Here is a 19,627-nt window from a genome sequence, read left to right on the forward strand (position 1 = left end):
TTAGTGGACGGATAATTATGTTTCCACGTAAAAGCCATTACAAATAATAAATAATTAAATATATGCATGACTTGACAAATAATGTGCCAGGATTATGGAGATAAATCATATTTAATTCAGTAGTTGCTTCACTTCTAACAAATAATAAAGAACAGACCATTGCATGTTCTCCACCATGATACATTTACTTTATTCCAATTTCTCAAATACATAGATACCTGAACTTTTAAACTAATTTCACCCTAAGGCACTCAAAGCAAAAAATGCATTTTACCAGGTAAATAAATCCAGTTTATCTCATTTCCTTTCTCATTTCTTTCTTTATCTTGAGGAGGAATAAAAACGTCACTGCTGTGAGAGAAACTGAGTTAGTAGAAACTCTCTCTTCATGTATCCGTCTCTAGACAAGGGATAGGTTTGAAGGTCAGTTCAATGTTCTCCATTAGTACAAAGTCATATCTGCACAGCTGCAGCCTACAAAGAGTAAAAAAAGAAAAAATGTGCAGGACATAAAAAGCTGACTTTAATAGAAAAATATTTCAGTATTTGAATCATTAAGCCTCCAGTATTTACCACCCCTCAGAGATGGTACTCAGGACAAGAAGAAATGTCTTCTTGTCTCAGTTTACACCCTATTTTATGCATCACTGGAGAAGTTTTGCCAGATTGTGAACAACAACCAGGACATCTGCTGGATGGTGCAAAGTGGCCTAAGCAGTAAGTGTATCACATTAGTCTGAAATATGAAGATGCAATACTTCATCCATTAAAGCTATTAATCTGCATTAAAATTAATTCTTTAGAGCAACAGTCCCAGAACAACCCAATTCCTTTTTACACTGGGCCTGAATAATTTATTTTGAGTTCCCTAGATATGGAAGTTTCTCTGCTTTCATTCCACAGAGGAAAGTGAACAAATACATCCTAATACCTTCTAACTCTTTGGGTTCCAGTGACAGCATGTGTAAGGAAGTTTCATGTAGGAATGCAATTCATAATCTAAACGCCTTGAAAACTCAGAACTGCATAATATTACAGGAACACATACAGAGGTCACAAAAGGAGTGTCACACACACACACACAAAATCTTACTTTTTGAGGTCAACATATATGCTCTGCCTTTTAGGTCATAGCTCTGGCCTTTATGCACTACTATAGATAGTGAGAGTTTGAACAGGCAAGTGACTGGCATAGCCTCTGATGGCACCTCTGAGGGCATGCAAGCTATGATACTTACTTAAATTTATCTTCTGCATCGCTCTGAACTCACAATTGTGGCTATACAGCACAATCTTCCTTAGACTGGGATGTAGTGTGCAGTGAAACAGCTGAAGAAAAAAGCTTGAAAAAGAACATCCCACCAGGAACTTCTGTTGTTGCCTGTCAGTGTGAGAACCCTAACCAGTCGAGAAGCAACCTGTCTGTATGTGAAAGGACTGTAAGATTTCTGGACAAGAATTTGAGGTCTTTTAATCTCCTAACAATGTTAAGATAGTAGATTTTGTGACTAAGAAGATGAAGAAAAATTCTGGTACTCTTTATAATTCAAAGCATAAAATTTAATTCAGTCCTTAATCCACAATTTGTTTTGATTTGAATGCAATGGCTTATTATTATATTGCTTTTGTAGAGGGAGAAAAAAAGACATAAAAGCACAAAAACTTCCAGGATTTTAAGTCCTTAGACAAGACCAAGAAAGAATTCACAGGACAAACTTCCAGCCAGAGCAGTGTAAAGTTATTCTGTGCATTCATTTCCTGAGTTGATTTTCAGTATCTCACATAACAATACAATGCTGTACTTTAAAACATTTGCAACAGTACTTGCAGGACAGCAGCACAGTGTGTTAGCACAGCCAGTTCTCCAACAAAAGTTGTTACCTCAGAAGAGCTCTGTCTACTACAGGGGATACAATACTTGGGCAAACTGTAATGTTGAATGGTAGAAATAAAAACAGAATTTCCAACATACCCTATTTGAAGTGCAATCCATCTAAGCTTGTGATTATTGATACCAGGAACGACTCACGGGGGAGTAGCCCTGAGCAAGGAGCATGTTCTCCAGTTTACCAGCAAGGAGCAAGACACACACAATTTTTTTTGTTAGGTGATGCATTCATAATCCCTCACCCATGTGACTTCTCTGAGGTCTACTAAAAAGCAGGGGCATGCCACACACTTTAGTTCACCAGAGGTATTAATAAGGTCTTCTTTTTTATTACTTCTATTCTTGTTTTGGTTAAAAAAAACAAAGGTGGCTGGGCTAAGTATCTTTAAGACATTCACCTTCTCCATCAATTGAGTCTGAACTGAATGACAGGTTCAAAAGCTTTTTAGGAGAACTGACACCTAGGCACATACAAGTTAGGAAAGCTCTCTGGTTTTATGGGTGAGCATAAATTATTTATGTCAGAGACCAGAAGAGTCTGAAAATCAGTACCTTTTAGTACTTCCACATTCACACACCGTCTGTGTGAATAATAAGCCAGTTTAGTAGACAATTGCCAGCGATATTCCCCAAACTCCCACTGTCTGCTATTAACCCAGAGCTGGGGAGACTGGGACTCCTGTTGTCTTTCATCTCTGCACCTGTTTCCTGGTTTTTACCTACTATTTTGTTATATGAATAATTGAAATATTTTAAATGTAATTTCTAGTTGATTATCCTGTATTCAAGTAATTGTTGTAATTATATGTAACTAAATAAGGTAAATATGGGTAATTATAATTACAACGCACAATTATGTAATCTTATCAACTGATAGTGTTTGTAACATCTGCATTTAAATTACTTTCACATGCTGATTCCATACACTATATTCCATTGCCATCTAAATGTATTAATGTGCCTACATGACTGCCATCTGCGAGGTTCTATACGAAGGACCTAAGTGGATCCTGTATTAAAGGAAATGAAGTGCATCTTACTTTAACAAGAGTCTGAGTAATAGCAATGAAAACTCAAAACCAATAAGGACTGTTCACTGAAAAACTTCCTTATTTGTGAGATAATTTTCTGAAAAAGTCCTGAATGCTGATAGGCTTACATGAAAAGCACCTTCTGATTTATCACCATCAGGTTGAATTAAAAGAAAAAAACACACCAATATGATTTACAGCTTTGACTATCTCTCGTCAACAAATTATTTAAATAAAATCACGCCACATCACTTGAGTGCCTGAGACTTAAGCTTCCAAAAAGTTCATAAAGTCTAGAGTATACATATTTTGGGGTACTATTTTGATTACTGTTCTGTTTCTTTCTGAGTCTCTCCTATTAATCTCCTCCCATTTTAAAGTAAATACGAAATAGCAGAATAATTTAACAAGGTTTCAGAATTTTTACACATATCCAATTGCTACTAGACTATTCTCACATACCAATGGAAAGCCTTAAATGTTATTTCTTAAGTTAACAAAACAGGCTGACTTCAGACATACTCATATTGTAATATTATTCCCACTCACTACTTATTTGAGAACCATTATTAGATTTTATTTTAAATTCTGACTTTGTTCAATCTGCAATTCATATAAGGCCAATTAACATAATAACTCTAAAACACAGTACTCTTGCCACTCCTGGATATTTCTTACCTATTCCATGTAATATGTTACTTTCACATGATGCAAGTGTAAAATGTAATTACTAATGCTATTGTACAAATAACTCTGGAGATCTATAAAAAACCAACTCATCACATATAGCACCACTGTCAAAGTATTTTAAACCAGAAATTATAAATAAAAGCTTATTCGCAACACTTAAATATAAATGAAATGCAGATTATGTTATTCTGTGTGTAGCCAAGCATGTGTTTTGGTCTTGGAAATAACCAGTAGGCAGCAGCAGCCTGCTGTAACAAGCAACGTGCATGATGTTTACATGTACAAGGGTGCTGCGCACTGAATCTTAGTGTACAGAGCAGTTCTTCCACATGATACATTTTATCCCTGGTAGGATAAGAACAGTATTCTTGCATTTAAGAATATGCAATTAAAAAAAATCAGTAGAGGGAAATACACATTTCTGAGGAAACATCCTGAGTAGTTAGGTTGATACACAGCTTTTATACATAACACTTACCTTTCTGGATTATTAAGAGATTTCAGCCTCATTTGGAGAATTCTAAGCTTGTGCTTTGGGCCTATCAAAGTCTTCGTAGAAAAGGTCAAGGAAATTTTTGATATTTTGTCAAGGTCTTGATGAAATCCAGCTAGTATTTTGACTCTTTTATATTGCTGAAATGTTGAAGCTTCACTAAAGAAAAATATTATTTCTAGTCAGGGTTTTGTTAGATTAGTAATATTTAGTATTACTAAGCATTATTATTAAGGCCAGAAATCCTGTAAGATGCATCAACTTCGAGTGTTCAGACTAAGGACACCTAGAACTGGATTCAAATCAGTACTATGCAAGATCCCAGGCTAGTTCATGAACAGAGAGAGGATCATTTCAGTTTGAGAAGCATTGCCTCTGACACTGAGGCATAGCCAGGAAAAGGAACAGTGGCTAGCTTATGATAAGGTTTGAGTTGGAAGGGACCTTAAAGATCATCTAGTTCCAACCGCCTCCCACTAGACCAGGTTGCTCAGAGCCCCATCCAACCTGCCTTTGAACACTTCCAGTCATGGAAGTGTTCATGATACTTCATTATAGTTTTTTTGACTTGCAAGTTAGCCAGTTAAATGGTTTAGGAAACCCAGAAAATAAGTCCTATAAAGTGATAAAAAAGATTTAGAGACAAAGCACAACATACCTATTCATCTCCGATTCTACTGTGTTTCCAGCATAATCTGTTATTTTAATTTTAATGAAACCTCTCCTAATACTTTTATTCCAGGTAGTAATATACAGGATATAGTTATACACTGCAAAAAGAAACAGAAAATAATAAGATTCAAAGAATTACCTCAACAGGATAAAGATGCTATTATCACCCTGTTAAAAGTATTCCCTGGTTGATGATTGGAAGTGACTCTTTACATCTAAGTTACTAGCTTAAAGCAGAACAAGAACACCATTAACAAAAAGTAGCTTCTACCAAATGGCTACGTGGAGTTCGGTATAATTAGTATATGACTTCCTCCACTTCTTACATTGAAAGGATTTTCCTCAGAAAGGTACTATCAGAATTATCATGAAGAGTCTGACCTGTCTAAGAAAAAATTGCAAAATCAAGCCCTAGCTTGCACCTTCAGGTTTTGGCAAGCTCTGCAAAGAGGGGATATTCGAGCTATGAGTGTAGCAACACTATCACATTACACACAAAAATTACACATCCAGAAAACAGTTTGGGTACATTGGTAGGGAGAGGGCAGGAAGAGCATTAGCACAAGCTTTGTTTATAGGTGAAGTGGGCAGTTAGCTAGGTGAGCAGAAATCAGGGGGTAAAAATGGAAAAGAGACATTATTTCCATGCCTCACTTGCCCAGCCCAAGCGGCGACAGCAGTAAAGGTGTCTTCAAGAACCCTTCCTTCAGAGAAGGCAGCCTGCCAAAATCTTTGCATGGATCCTAGAAAAATTGCATGGGAAGACTGAGGAAGAGGAGAGGGGTCTGATTGCTTTCCCAAGCTCCAGTCCCCTCTCACTCCCTGGGAGGGTCCATAGCTTCAAGAATACAGGCTGGACTCCCGAAGGTGGCATCTTCCACGCACTTGCACAGTGCTGAGCTGCTGTGTTGTACCCTTGGAAACCCTGACCTGGCCTTCTACCTCACTTCTGCAACCATCACTAATATTGTAACTGTGCTATGGCCAGCCAGAGGAAACAACTATACTACTCACAAAGCAAGGAAGCAAATTCAATGTAATATCTTTTTTGTATGTTGCCTTTTAACCCTTTCTCCTAAAAGACCAAGCCTTACCTCATATGAAAAACTTGCCCTGCTCAGGTTTCCTCATGATTTCAAACATGTAAGAATTGAAATTATTCTTTAGTTAATCTATATCCTATTTTTCAGACTGGATTAGTAGACTCATTTTTTTTCTTGGCTTTGCATATTTCTCCTTAAAGTTATGCTGTCATTACAACGTTTCTTATTCTTCTCTATGCACCTCCTTCTATGTTTGGTAATATTTCTCTCCCTCTATTCTCTCTTCTACCACCACTGTCCCAGAATACTACAGAGTACTACCTCTGCAGTGTACTCTTTCCATCATGAGGATTCCGTCTGGTAGGATTTTTGACAAATGCCCAGATTTTTATATGTGTGAGAGTAAAAGCAAAGGCGTATTTCTGCCAGAAGAATAAACGAGGAGACAGATCTAGCAGTCTGTGAAGCCTTGAGAGCATGGAGCAGCAAAGCCCAAGCAGACAGCAGCTGGGGAAAACAGTAGTAGCAGGTAGCTGAAAGACCAATAGGAAGATGAATTATTTCACATAAAATCTATGTCTTCCATAACGTCTCCTTGGCACCTTGGAAGAAACAATGATGTGTGTACTACAAGAAGAGATATTCAGTCCCTTGTCACAAAATTTGCCAAGATTATGGAAAAAGCTAATGGGAAAACTCAATTTCGCCTGAATTCCCTGTAAAATCTATCCCCATACCCCAATCAAAGAATTTTAAACATAACCAGTTAAAAGAGTGTGCTAACATTTGTTTATGGTGGTAAAATCTGTTAACAAAAACAGAGAGAGTATGAGAACTTAAACTGGACCTCTACAGGGATAGGTAGATATCTAAATTGATGCAACTAAAGCCCATGCCATGAGAGTTCACATCTATGAAGTATAAACCTGAAACAGTCAGCTAAGCTTTCCCTCAGGTATTTTACTCGTAGGAAGACAGATGTTTAAAAGCTTTAGCTGACTGTGGGGTGTTCTCCTCCAGGGGTGGAGATCAGAGGTGTCTCTTTTTGTCCCTCACCCAGGACAGTCTCGCTTCCCATTTTTGCTCTCTGAAAATGGTAGCAACAATCTAAGCAGTTTCTCTCAGTCCAGCTTTTTCCCTGTGACTTGATTCTCATTTTCTGTCTTCCTTCTTCCTCTTGACAGTCCATCTCATCACTTTTAAAGATACATTTATTTCTCGGTTCATGTGTTGCCTACTGTTCTGCCACAGCAGTTAACAATAACTTTCTACTTTTAACATCTTATAACTCCAGATCAGATAATAAATAACAGACATAACATTACATAAACAGTTTGTTATGTATGTATTCAGTCACTCACTGCAGAATGGGTCTTGGTCTGAGGTATCAAAATAAGCTTTCGTTGGTGAACTCTTTGGGATTAACACTTTATTCCATCTATCAGCATAATAACCTGAAATTCAACATTTAAATATTTCATCTCAGACATTTAGCGAAGTCATGATACACATATAATTACACAAAAGAAACTCACCCAAAGTGACAGATTTGGCTTTAATTTTCTTAAGTATTTTCTGAGAAAGCAAGATTGACTTGGAAAATGCAGGATTACTCTGAATGTAGCATGCAAATATTTCATTATTCTAATATATTAGTATCAATAAAATTGTCATAATGTAATAGCTGGAATCTACTTAGTCTAGAGTACTAACACCAAAAAATAGGGCTCACAAACTCCTGCAGAGGCAATAAAACCAACCCCCCCAAAATAGCCCACATATTTGCAAAGAACAGTTACAGAACACCTTCAAATACAGTAAAACTTCTTCCTTTCATTTTTGAACCATTAAAAAATTATTTTTAAATCCCTTAGTCTATAACTGTGGATATTATTTAATAAAACGTTAGATACTCTGTAAACCTCCTACGCTTACGGATTTAATGTAGAAAGATATTTTTTTAATGTACAATTTTATCTATGTTTTTTTTCAAACCTGATCTAACTAATAAAGGTTGTACATTCTAATATAAGGATGTAAAAATGACAAGGTATGAATTGGAAGTTAACTTCTAATTACATATTTTATTTTTATCCTTAAGAACACCCTTCAAACTCAGAAATGCCCACACTATTATAGCTCTTTTTGAACCGTCACCAGATCCTCTCTAAAAGCAATAAAACATCAAACAACTAAAAACTCCTACAACTAAAAACCATGAAGTTGCTATAAACATTATTACTCTTAAATAAAAAGCATGGGTACTCTACAGATAATAACACACTGTGAAAGTCTAAAGTGATGAAATAAGTACAAGCAGTTTCTCCCCAGAAAGGAAATACACTGTGAATCCATTTAAGACTGGAAAGCATAATTATCAAAGACTAGGAACATTCAGCACTTGTGTCCAACAGAGATAATCATAAGGCAGACAAAGCCATAAAGTTTAAACTACTTTAAATAGTCTGCAGCTCTGCAGGTGATCAGTCTCAACAGATCACTTTAAAACTGCACTACAGATCTCTGGAGTAGCCCCAGAAGTAGTTTGGATTTCCCAGAAAATCTCACCCAGCCCAGAGCAGAAATCTTAGTTCTTACCCAGTACTGGACAGGACATTGGCTGGAAAGCTTCACAATCAAGACATTTTCCTCTCTTGTAATCCAAATAAGAGTCACAGGGATATGTTATTATGTTGCACTTTCCTTTCAAAGACGATAAGAAGAGGAACACAGCTCTTTGATGGTCACACTTAAAATACTCAATTCCTTCAGTCAAGAAAAAATGAAGTACAAAAAGAAAATATAATTATTTTTCTTCATTAAAGAAAAGGCATTATGAAAGTAATCCCATTTACCTGAGTCACTTTTAGTTAATCGTGCTTTTATTCTCTGATTAGTTAACAATCAAGTGTAAAAAATGGATGTACACACACAAGAAGAGATTGAAGGTTGTTTTGAATATCACAGAGAAAAGTACAGAGAAAAGCCTACATGGTTTAAAATGCAAGAAATAATCTACTAATTCCTATCAAATTTACAGAAATATTGTAATAATGCATGAGTCTGAGTTATACTCTGCTGTGTTGCATCCCATGCTGAACATTTTGGCAGAAAAACTACCAGGAGGAGTATTTCTGTTTCTTCTTTCCAGTTTCTTTGGGTAATTAATTCCTTCCTCTCCTACCAAAACAAACTATGAGAATTGGAATTTTCCTGCACTCACAGACACACAAGTGGAAGCCCTATCTATGCTTTTGCAGTAGCTCCAATTCATAGCAGCACTGTGTGGATTAGTAACACAAATTTGAACAGTCATAAACATATTAAATAAAGAGTAAACAAAACCAATGGGCAGCAACCTTGCCTAAGATATATGGAGGTTATAATAAATAAAATTCTGCAGCAAAAGATCATGTCATAAAACTGTTTTCATCCTTGAGCTTAAAAAACCCATCCAAAACCTAGCTCATCATTGTCAACCAGGAGGAACATGAGACACAGTGAAGACTTGAAAGCCTTGTCATGCATGTCATATGCAAGTGATCCTGTCCAAACCACTTGGACACAAACATCTTCCCCCATGCTTAGCCTTACAGAAACACAGACAAATAATTATCACTAGATGGAGATCATATATATAATATATATATAATTCCATCATTCCAATAACGCTGGTATGACTGAATATGCCTGCTTAGAATAAGACCTTTGTTTAAAAAAAAAAAGTGTCAAACTCCTTTGTTATTTGCTGAGTGGGAAGGGAAAAGAAAGAATACAGTGCCTTCAGCCCCCATAGTACTGAGTATTTGCAGTGTTCATTGAATTCAGTTTTATCTTTTTTTTAATTCAATTTAAAACTGTTTTCTCATTAATTGAACATATTTTTTATTTACCACCGAACAGTGTTTGTGGACAACCAGGTTGATCCATTCCTCCATTTGGATAGAAATCAATGGTTCCTAAAGGTTTCTTGAAACCTAGTGCTAAAGTAAAAAAACAATAAATAATAATAATGTTAAAAAGCAGAATTATGCAGGTAATTATTTATTATTAAAAATTTTAAGGTCTTAAAGGATTTTTTGGTGCAAATATGCTGGTCTTTTACTAATGAGTTAAATCTCATGACTTTTTTTCTTTTTAAGAAAGTTACACATATATAAGATGCTGTACTCAAATGTACACAAATTTGTGTAAGACTCCTCCTACCAAAAAAGAAAATCAATAGAAGTAACTAGTTAGTGCTGTAGCTGAGACATAATTTGCATCAAGCAATTTAATAAGTCCATTTTCTCTTCAACAACAAAAAAATCTTTCCTGATATAATTTTCATTACAGTAATATTTTCTATATTGTGCACGACATTGGATTCTGATCTACACTAACATAAGCAGTATATTAAGTAGGAAAATCTGTATCTATCTCATAAAAGACCATAAGTAACATTTAGTCAATTTTTACTGTGCATTATTTATATTCACATAATTAGAGCATTACTGAAATCAGTATTTTACAGCTTCACATACAAATTTGTACAGTAAAATTCTTTATTTTTAATATTATTAAAGAATCTGATATGAAACTACGTAAAAAATGGGACAAGTGTAGTAGGTTTGAAAGGTTTAGTAATGGTTTTGTAAAAAACCAAACCAGATTATAGAATGGATGAAGAAGACTTTATAACGTTCTTCATTTTCACCTTACAGCAACATGATTTAGGATTTTAAGCAGTGGATCTGTACAGTGTAGTAATGTGACACAGCTGAGACCGGCTGTGTCAGAAGATAGTTTAATTCAGTGCTAATCACATGCTTACAACTTCTGTGTTCACACACACTAGCACAGCAAAAGCATGTTTATGCTAAACCCTTTTGCAAACAGCAGTATCATTAATGCAATAGGCATGCTTTTATTCAATGTGCAGTCCTCTTTTTTCATATTCAGAGAGAAAGTACTATAAGAAAAAATACATAAATGACAGTGGTGTAACCACTAATTTTGCATGACACTAAATGGACTTATGACTATGTTTTTATCTACATGTGCTTTCAGTTAGCTGTTGGACGTAAAAGTTAATCAAGTATTTTCAAGCTGAGTCATGAAACTCCACTCACTCAATAACATGGCTACTCATGTCAAAACTGAACCTAAAGAGCCCTACTTTGCTTAAGTCATTAGCAAAGTTAAGTTTCAGTTTCTGCATGAACAGGTATCATAATATACCATATGATTTCAAAAGCATAGATATTGTCAGAAAGCAACAGAACAGAAATCCACTTTGTAGCAGAAAATATACTTCTGCAACAGTATTTGGATGTTAGTGAAATAATAGCTTATCCCATCTCTTTTGCTTTCCTGCCTTTCCTCAAATTGAAATAGGAAAGTTAAGTCTATGTTATTACCATCAGTATCTGAATGGATTACATCAACAAATTGTGCATCACTGCGATCCAGCCTCCACTCAGGTGGTTGTCGGGTGAATGAAGGGCCTGCTGGATCAAGACCTAAAGGAAAGTAACACTAACATTACGGATCCCGAGGTCTGTTTCCACAGATGTATACAAGAGCAACATTTTAGCATTATTAATCAATCTATGTTCATTTTCCTGGGATAATAATAAAAATAATACCTAGCACAATTCTTCTCTATCTTCCATTCCTCAACTTGTTAAGCAAAGCAAAATGGGTTCCTACCAGAAGACTGATAAAACCAGATCTTTAAAGTTCTCTCTCCCTCCTTAATAAGTTGTGCTCATTTCCTAGTGAAAAATCATAAGCCAAAAGCATTAGGGGTTGAATCAGCAGAATTAATTTTGTCCTTTCCCCCCCCCAAAAAAAAAACAACAAACACTATACCTATTAAGTACTTCATAAAACAAAAAGTACAAAGTAACTACTCTCACCACTAGAACACAAGATGGAGACATCTGGGATGGAAACAATTTCAAACATGGCTCAGTCATTTTATCAGTTGTGTTGAAATGACGTACGAAAGAACAACTGTTACATGCAAGTAAGTGAAAGACCACTTTTCAACCGCTTTTTCACCCAAAGGAGGTCTGGAAATCTTATCTAAATTCCAATTGAAACTCAGCTATGACCAACGAGATTACAACTGAGATCCACAAAATGAGCTTTATATCCAGGAGGAGGGAATATGGGTGGCAAAACATTTGAAGCATAAATAGTATGTATTCTCATTCAAATTAGAGATAGGGAATTGTTGTTGTGCAGCCCTGAAGCCTCATAATTTTCAAGATGGTAATTTCTGTCCTTCACAGGAAAGTGAAATTGTTAGCTGAGGTTGCTCTGCTCTTGTTTTCTTTCCAACAAAAACACAGACAAAGAGGGGGAAAGAAAAAGCAGCAAAGGAAAATACAACTGTCAAGGCAAAACATACTCCCTCACTTACATGAATCTCAATTGCATTCTCACTGATTGAGAGACAAGGCTAGTGTATGACCTCAGCTTATCCAAATTGGTATTAAAATTTAACTGGCAGGTGGGCTTTAAGAAATGGTCTAGGCAGGTTCTCTGTCAAGATCAAGATATCTGAGACCCAAACTACCACAGAGCATCACGGAAAGCCAGGAACACACATTCATAGTACTCCAGGTAAAAAAGGTAATTGTTTTAGTCTGCTAATTAGTTCTGTATTTCAGAAACCCACAAACAGTAAAAAAGGGACCTTAAAGATCATCTAGTTCCAACTCACCTGCATGGGCAGGGACACCTCACACTAGACCATGTTGCTTAGAGTCCCATCTACCCTGCACTTGAACACTTCCAGGGGTGGGGCTTCCACAACTTCCCTGAGCAACCCCTGTCTCAACTTGTTTGAAACAGTATCAGACAGTCACTTAAGAGGTTATGAGCCTTGCATCTTTGGACTTTTGTTTTTATTAATCCATATTTGTAATTATAAGATAGTGATTGAAACATTTAATATCATTTCATTTTCCTCTGAGCTTCTGAGTTTAGAAATTGAGTTGATCTACTAGCTTCCAGTCATTGTACAGAGAGGACACAGATCTGCTAGTCTAGCATGGAAATCAAGGCTGTCCCAAACCAGTGACATGGACAAACTGTAGGGAATTCTGTCAAGTGGAAATCAGTATTCATAACCAAAGGAATACTGCTGGACCCTATCAGACTCTCAGAATAGGCTCTGACTTGAAGATTACTGTAACAAAAGGTGAGGAGTCTCTAAGTCTCTTTCTTAAAGCTTGCTATGGGCTCCTCTCATATTTTGGGAAAAAACCCAACAACTTAATATTCTGAAGAAAGTGTTTGCAGCTATGAGTCATAAAGAGAGGTAACTGCTTCCTTTCAGCCTGAAAACAGGTGATCTCTTAAATGCTAAACTCTATGAGGATCCAACAGCCCAGTCTCCCCTTACCAGCTTTTCCGATACTCAGCTGAGTCAGCTTCCTTCTCAACACTCTAGCTACAGTGAGTTTGTCTCTTTCACAAGAAGCATCTAGAGCCTGTGCACCCACTTTAGCACTGAGGACTCTTCCCTAGGAACCAGCATCTAAAAGTTAATCCTCAACTTCATGCAGCCCTGGTCCTGAAAGATGTATCCACGTGAGGGTATTGCAGTTTCCACTGTATGCACCATTCCCACAGATGAAAATGCTGACAATGCAAACAAGTATGAGGTAGGATTTGCAGTATCCATACACAGGTTGCACATCTCATCTAAGTGCCTTGTAGGACATAACATTTTAAAGCCTGCACCATATTCAGATACCGTAAACTGAAACATATCTTTGTGCCTGGTTCCTGTGGTCTGACCAGAGCTTTTGATCTTCCCTTCAGAGGGACCTGACTTGCTTCATCAAGTAGACGGAAAGTCATGTAGTATGTCATTTAACTGAAGTGGTATTTGGATGTAGCACTCAATTTTCATTTGAGAGACTAGAAGTAAGCCAGTTGGAAAATTTCTACGACAGCTTATGTCTGCTGAAGGCAGACATTCACAATTATCCAAAATTTTATCATGGATATATTTTTCCCCTTGTATGTTACTAATTAATCAGTTTTTATTTGTCAATATGTCAGTGTTATCTATGTGATTCACAGCTATGACAATGATACAAGGTACATTAGAATACATGTATGGAGATGAAAAAAGCCTTACCTGTAATTCTGCCAATTTTGCCATTATACTTCTGCCCAACAAAACCAGCTATATGAGCCCCAAGACTAACACCAATTATATACATAGTGTCAAGAGAAGTTCCACCTACCTGTGAAGAGGAAAAAAACCACACCAAAACCACAATTACACACAGGGTTAACTGAACAGAACCAGTAGACTCATTTAGGTTTCACTCCCTAACTTTAAAAACAAATGGAAATGAAAAAGTTATTTTTGGTTTGCCATTCTGTACTAGTTAAAAAGTGCACTAATAATTAAAATCTTCCATGAGAAAAATGCAAAAAGGAAGCCTGAGTCACATTTATTCCAAACTGTCACACTTCTTAGAAAGGGAGCAGGGGAGGGAAGAGGAAGACATCTACCAGATACAAGAAAGATGAACCAAAACTATGAACGAGGAAAACAAATAAATCTGCCTTATAAAATCAATAGAAAATATGATACCATTAACAAACATTTATGTCACATAACTGCTGAATAATGGCGCCAAATACACACCTGCAGGAAAGCCTTAAGATGCCCATTGTACAAAGCAGACAGTATTTTTAAAAATCTGCTGAGGAACTCTGAAACAGTACCAGCAGACCTGTTAGAATCTCTGCAAAGTGATAGGATGATACATGGATGTGACATATGAATGTCTCAAAATGAATTAACAAATACCTCACAACAGCTTGCAAGTGTGTATCTGATAGCTGTGGGACACAAAACACTCTCCCACCATCACTTGGATGAATCTCACAACAAGATTGGGACAAGTGTGTTTCTCACTCATTGCTTTGTCAGGCAGATGTGTAGCCAGCAATTAACAAAAAATCTGTATAAATAAATTTGCACCTTTTTAACACACTCTGGATTGGACTGTTCTTATGGTCTTATTTTATTTTTCCACTCCATAACAATAAATGTACTGTCATAATTAAAAACTGCTATCAGTATATCTAGTTCCAAAGGGATGATTCTGATAGGCTCTCTCTTCTTTCACCACATCTTTTATCAAAATGCTTAGTTTTTCACTCAAATTCCTCATGTATTATTTTCTTAGTGAGAATGGCTGGGAAAATAAGTGGTGAGAGAACAAAAGAAAACTCAAGTGATAAATCTAACAATAACAAAAATAAGATTATAACATTTTTTGTTCCTTTGATTAAGCCATAAATCTAAAGCCCAGTTAAGATTACTGGCATCAATAATTGTTTAATTTGTTTCACCTCTGGAATCAGGATGTTTATAACAAACAGTTGCATCTTTGTCAGGGATTTCTTCTTCATTTAAATTCTTTCACTATACTCCTTTAATAATAAAAATAGTAGTGGAATGTTTTCATAACTTTTAATGCTGCATACTCTTTGAACATCTCTCATTTCACCTCCCCATTGGTGCATTTACACTATCCAGAAAACCTAAAACTTCCAGCTGGCTAAAGAAATCAGATGCACTCCTAAACATACTTCAGGGAAAGGGAAATAAGAACTCTGGTGAAATTAAAGATACAGAGTAACAACTGCAAGAAAAGTTGGTAAATACTTTGGTAAAGAAATATAATTTTGTATCATGTATCATTCACTGGCCTTCTCTTCAAAGATCCATTTAAAATATCCTCTTTAAATATCCATTCTCTTTTAAATATCCACTCCCACCCAAACTATGCTATTTAAATTTATTCAGATACAACTCTCTGCCTTACCAGCATCTGGTCAATATAGGTCTTCAGTATTTCTGCAACTTTTCCGCAGTTTTCAACAGCAGTTACATAATTCACAGTTGTAGCACCACGATTCCAATCAACTATAATAAGATTAATATCTTCTGAAGACAGTAAGAGCTTCTTCATATCACCTAGCCATGCTGGTGCAGATCCTGTTGGTCTGAAGCCATGAATAACAAAGACAACTTTCTTGGAGGTATTGAAGTACTTAGATGCAGTAACATTGTGTTCAATGAGTCTCTCAGAACAATTTGGATTTTCTCTCGTGTACAGAAGTAGCTGGACTTGGAGTTCTGTTCCAGACAAAGCATTGCCTATATTAAGATCTGTAAATTCAGGGCATTCTGTCTCCTCATCTGAAAAAGATTAACATGTTAGACAGTCATTTGTTGAGTTAGACCATCTGAAATACCATGTCTTAGCTTCTCTTCCCACATTTTTCCACTGAAAGCGGAGAACTTCGTCACTCCAGACCTTTGAAACTAGGTGCCAGAATGTGCACTCTGAACCCTTTGAATATAAACTTAACTTTTCTAATTGTTCCTGAACAATCTATTTTCTCCAGAATAAATACAAATCAGTAGTCAGTGTTGGTAAGACCCTTGGCTTAACCATCAAATTTAGGTTCTCAGAATTTTTCCACAACTAGTGTGTGCAGTATAAGCAGGAAGTCCCTTGTGGTTGTTTCTTCCTCTTTTAGCCAGGGTGAAAAAGTTGCCAATCCTTAGGCCTTTTTGTTTGATCTAGAGATAAGACACAGTTGCCTGACAGTACGGGGATGATCCAGAAAATTTCTCTATTTTTGGATCACCATAAGGACACCACTACCAAGAAACTAAGAAAGAAGAAACAAAGAAATCTGTTCTGAGTTTGAAAAAGTAAGAATCTGAATGGTCAGTGTACATAATAACACAGGAAAAACTGTAATTTTTAGCATTTCTGTACTCAAGGCAGTTGTGTATACAAGGTTAAGCTGTAGATCAGTCAGGATCAACAAGAGGACGGACATTTTCAGAAGAGTCTAAAAAGGCTTAATTTTTTTCCCACTTCAGGATTCTAAGCACAATGCTGACAGCTGTCACAGTTCAGTACGGCTACTTCACTTACACTATGGTGTTAGCCAGTGTATGGCCAAAGAAATCTGGGCCAACCTCTTGACTTCTAGTGGGATATGTTACTTCACACAAGGCTTTTCTTTGATACTTGATGGCAACCTTCTCTATCTTCCTGTCATGAACAACTTTGTAAAACAAGAATCAGTAAACTTCTAGAAAGCAAAAGTAGGAAGACAAAGAGTGTCTGCTCATTTCCTCAAAAAATAATTAACAAGTAACCCAAATTTCTCAGAAGCTCTGAGTTACAGGAAAAGCAGTTCTAGCTCTTCTCATTTTCCCAGCAAGTGGCTAGCTGGCAGAACGAAATCCACCACACCTGCACATCTGAGACGGACAGAGAACCCCCACAGGTTTATAAAGCTGGGAAGGGCGGGTATTTGGGGTTTACAAAGTATCTGAAAAAATGTATTTGATGCTATAGTGCAGATCTAAACAAGACTAAATGTGAATTACAGCATTTAATATGCAGCAAAGGTGCGGTAAAGACAGTAATTCATTTAGGGAACTAGACAAATCACCTCTAGGCTAAACCATGTATATACAATGACTAGTCCAGTGTCCTCTGGAGGGGACATCATAAAAAATAACAGAAATGGTCTGAAACTTCCTGCCTCAAATCAACCAGACAAGTTTCATGCCTATCATCACCTTATGACAACAGCTACAATTATTACATCTGGGAAAAGTTACAAGTAATTTTATTTCAAAATAAATTTCACAGTTCTCATTTAGACATTGAATAATTTAAGTAACTTTTACTGTGATTACTGGACAGATTATTAACTACCTAGTGATATAGGAAGGTAACTCAGTTTCATTGCTGATACTCACTTAAGAAGATCTTAAATCGAGAACTGTTCAGCTGCAGTTGCCTAGAATTTACTGAAAATAATATTCAGAACCTGGTAAATTGTCATACAGGTGACATGATACGGAGATATTAATGGAGTGTGTTGCATATAATCTCTAGTTTTCATGTGACTATGACAATGAAACTAGAGTAGAAATTCTATTACGTGAATGTCATATATAAAGATAAATGATAATAAACGGGCTTGATTTTTTTTTTTTTTTTTATATTCTGATTCAAACTACAAGATTAAACTCCTTCATTTTTGCCTAATATTGTTCACAAATCCAAGTTCAATCATTAGTCCTTATAATTTACTTCTACATAGATAACATATAAAAAATTCATGTTAAGATATTGTTGAAGTGTTCCTCCTTACCAATTGTAATGTTTCAATTTCTTATCATTTGATTGGTAAAAATAAGAATTAATTATTCTAAAGCCAGTGGAATGACATACACATATAACAGAGGCAGTCTTGTTCACAGAAGGCTACAAGATTAAACTCCTTCATTTTTGCCTAATATTGTTCACAAATCCAAGTTCAATCATTAGTCCTTATAATTTACTTCTACATAGATAACATATAAAAAATTCATGTTAAGATATTGTTGAAGTGTTCCTCCTTACCAATTGTAATGTTTCAATTTCTTATCATTTGATTGGTAAAAATAAGAATTAATTATTCTAAAGCCAGTGGAATGACATACACATATAACAGAGGCAGTCTTGTTCACAGAAGAGAGAAATCTATCACAAGGAAATAATTAACTGATGAAACCTATTTACTATCTGAGAAATGTCAAAAGGAAACAACTTGTTTACTTACAGCTGTGAAATGACAACAGTCATTATTTGAAAAGTAAACAAAGGAAAAAAAAGTTTACATCTTTTCTGTGGAACAAGGCAAGTACTAAAAATAGATATATTGATTAAATATTTTGAATTGTTTAGCAGGGAGTCATTAAGGGGAGATTTTCCAAACCCCTATTTCTGATTGATTACCTGAAGGAATACCCAGCTGCCCTTTGTGCAGGCTTAGGGTAGTAGCCTCATAAACTATTCTGTACTGTCAGAACATACAGGTAGGTGTTGGGCAGCTACATATGCAGTTTAACTCAGTTAAACATTCCTGTGTATGTTTCTAAGCATTGTGAGTGGCCTCTGTGGTTGAAAAGGGGGAAATCTTAAGTGCACACTGACTTTTTCTTGACTAAATTTTACTATTTGAATGCATAATGCACAACTGGAAAACCTGTCAACCTATCAAATCAGCAATAAACAATAAATGTATGTTCATATGATAAAACTATTTCACAATTACCTCTTTACTTTGTACAAAGTGCACATACCTGAGTGTCTCTGTGCGAAGTACAGCCAGAGATAAAGTATCAGGCTTTGTTCTGTTTACTTTAAAATGAAAACCTATGACTCAGTTTGAAAGTGATCAAATTCTCTTTACCAATTGTCTGCTCCATTAGGAATAATTAACAAGATTTAATCTCTTGGCCAATTTAAATGAAGGAATATTCATTTTTTATGCTGGAATAAAGCCAAGAGACTACATCACAAAGAATAAGCTAATGGTTCTTACCTGATTGCACGCAGTATATCAAACAGATGAAGAAACACAATTTCAACATGTGGAACTGGAGAAAAGCAGTATGTTATCCACAGACAAGTGGCAAACCTAGTGTTTCCTTGTAGTATGCTGGGTTTCTAACTTAACAGAATGCCACCAGTGAAGTAAGTGACTCTCAGAGAAGGAAGCAGAAAGCAAATCTGTATTTAAGCTTCTGCAATTCATGACTCCTCCTATTGAATGACTTCACTAGGTAGGGTAGTTTCTGATCTTTAAGGGTTGGGACGGGTTTTTAATCTGTTTCCTTCTCTCTTTGGCTCTCAGGAGATTTACACGTAAGCAATGAATGTTACATATTACTGATAATTCTGTTACATGCATGGACTTTAGCAAG

At 36.0% G+C, this 19,627-nt stretch overlaps 1 protein-coding gene across 1 annotated transcript; it reads right to left on the minus strand.

Annotated features, from left to right (window-relative positions):
- Positions 1-386: 386 nt before the first annotated feature.
- Positions 387-19,313, minus strand: LIPI (lipase, member I). The gene is made up of 10 exons (XM_009996508.1): positions 19,246-19,313; positions 15,666-16,042; positions 13,958-14,066; positions 11,217-11,318; positions 9,711-9,800; positions 8,416-8,583; positions 7,179-7,271; positions 4,761-4,872; positions 4,088-4,261; positions 387-474 (listed from the first exon to the last, which is right to left on the minus strand). Exons 1-10 carry the CDS (start codon positions 19,292-19,294, stop codon positions 387-389), a joined length of 1,362 nt encoding a protein of 453 aa, XP_009994810.1. The 5' UTR covers positions 19,295-19,313.
- Positions 19,314-19,627: the final 314 nt, after the last annotated feature.

Source organism: Chaetura pelagica, unplaced genomic scaffold (assembly GCF_000747805.2).
Source record: "Chaetura pelagica isolate M959 unplaced genomic scaffold, ChaPel_1.0 scaffold82, whole genome shotgun sequence".
NCBI lineage: Eukaryota > Metazoa > Chordata > Aves > Apodiformes > Apodidae > Chaetura > Chaetura pelagica.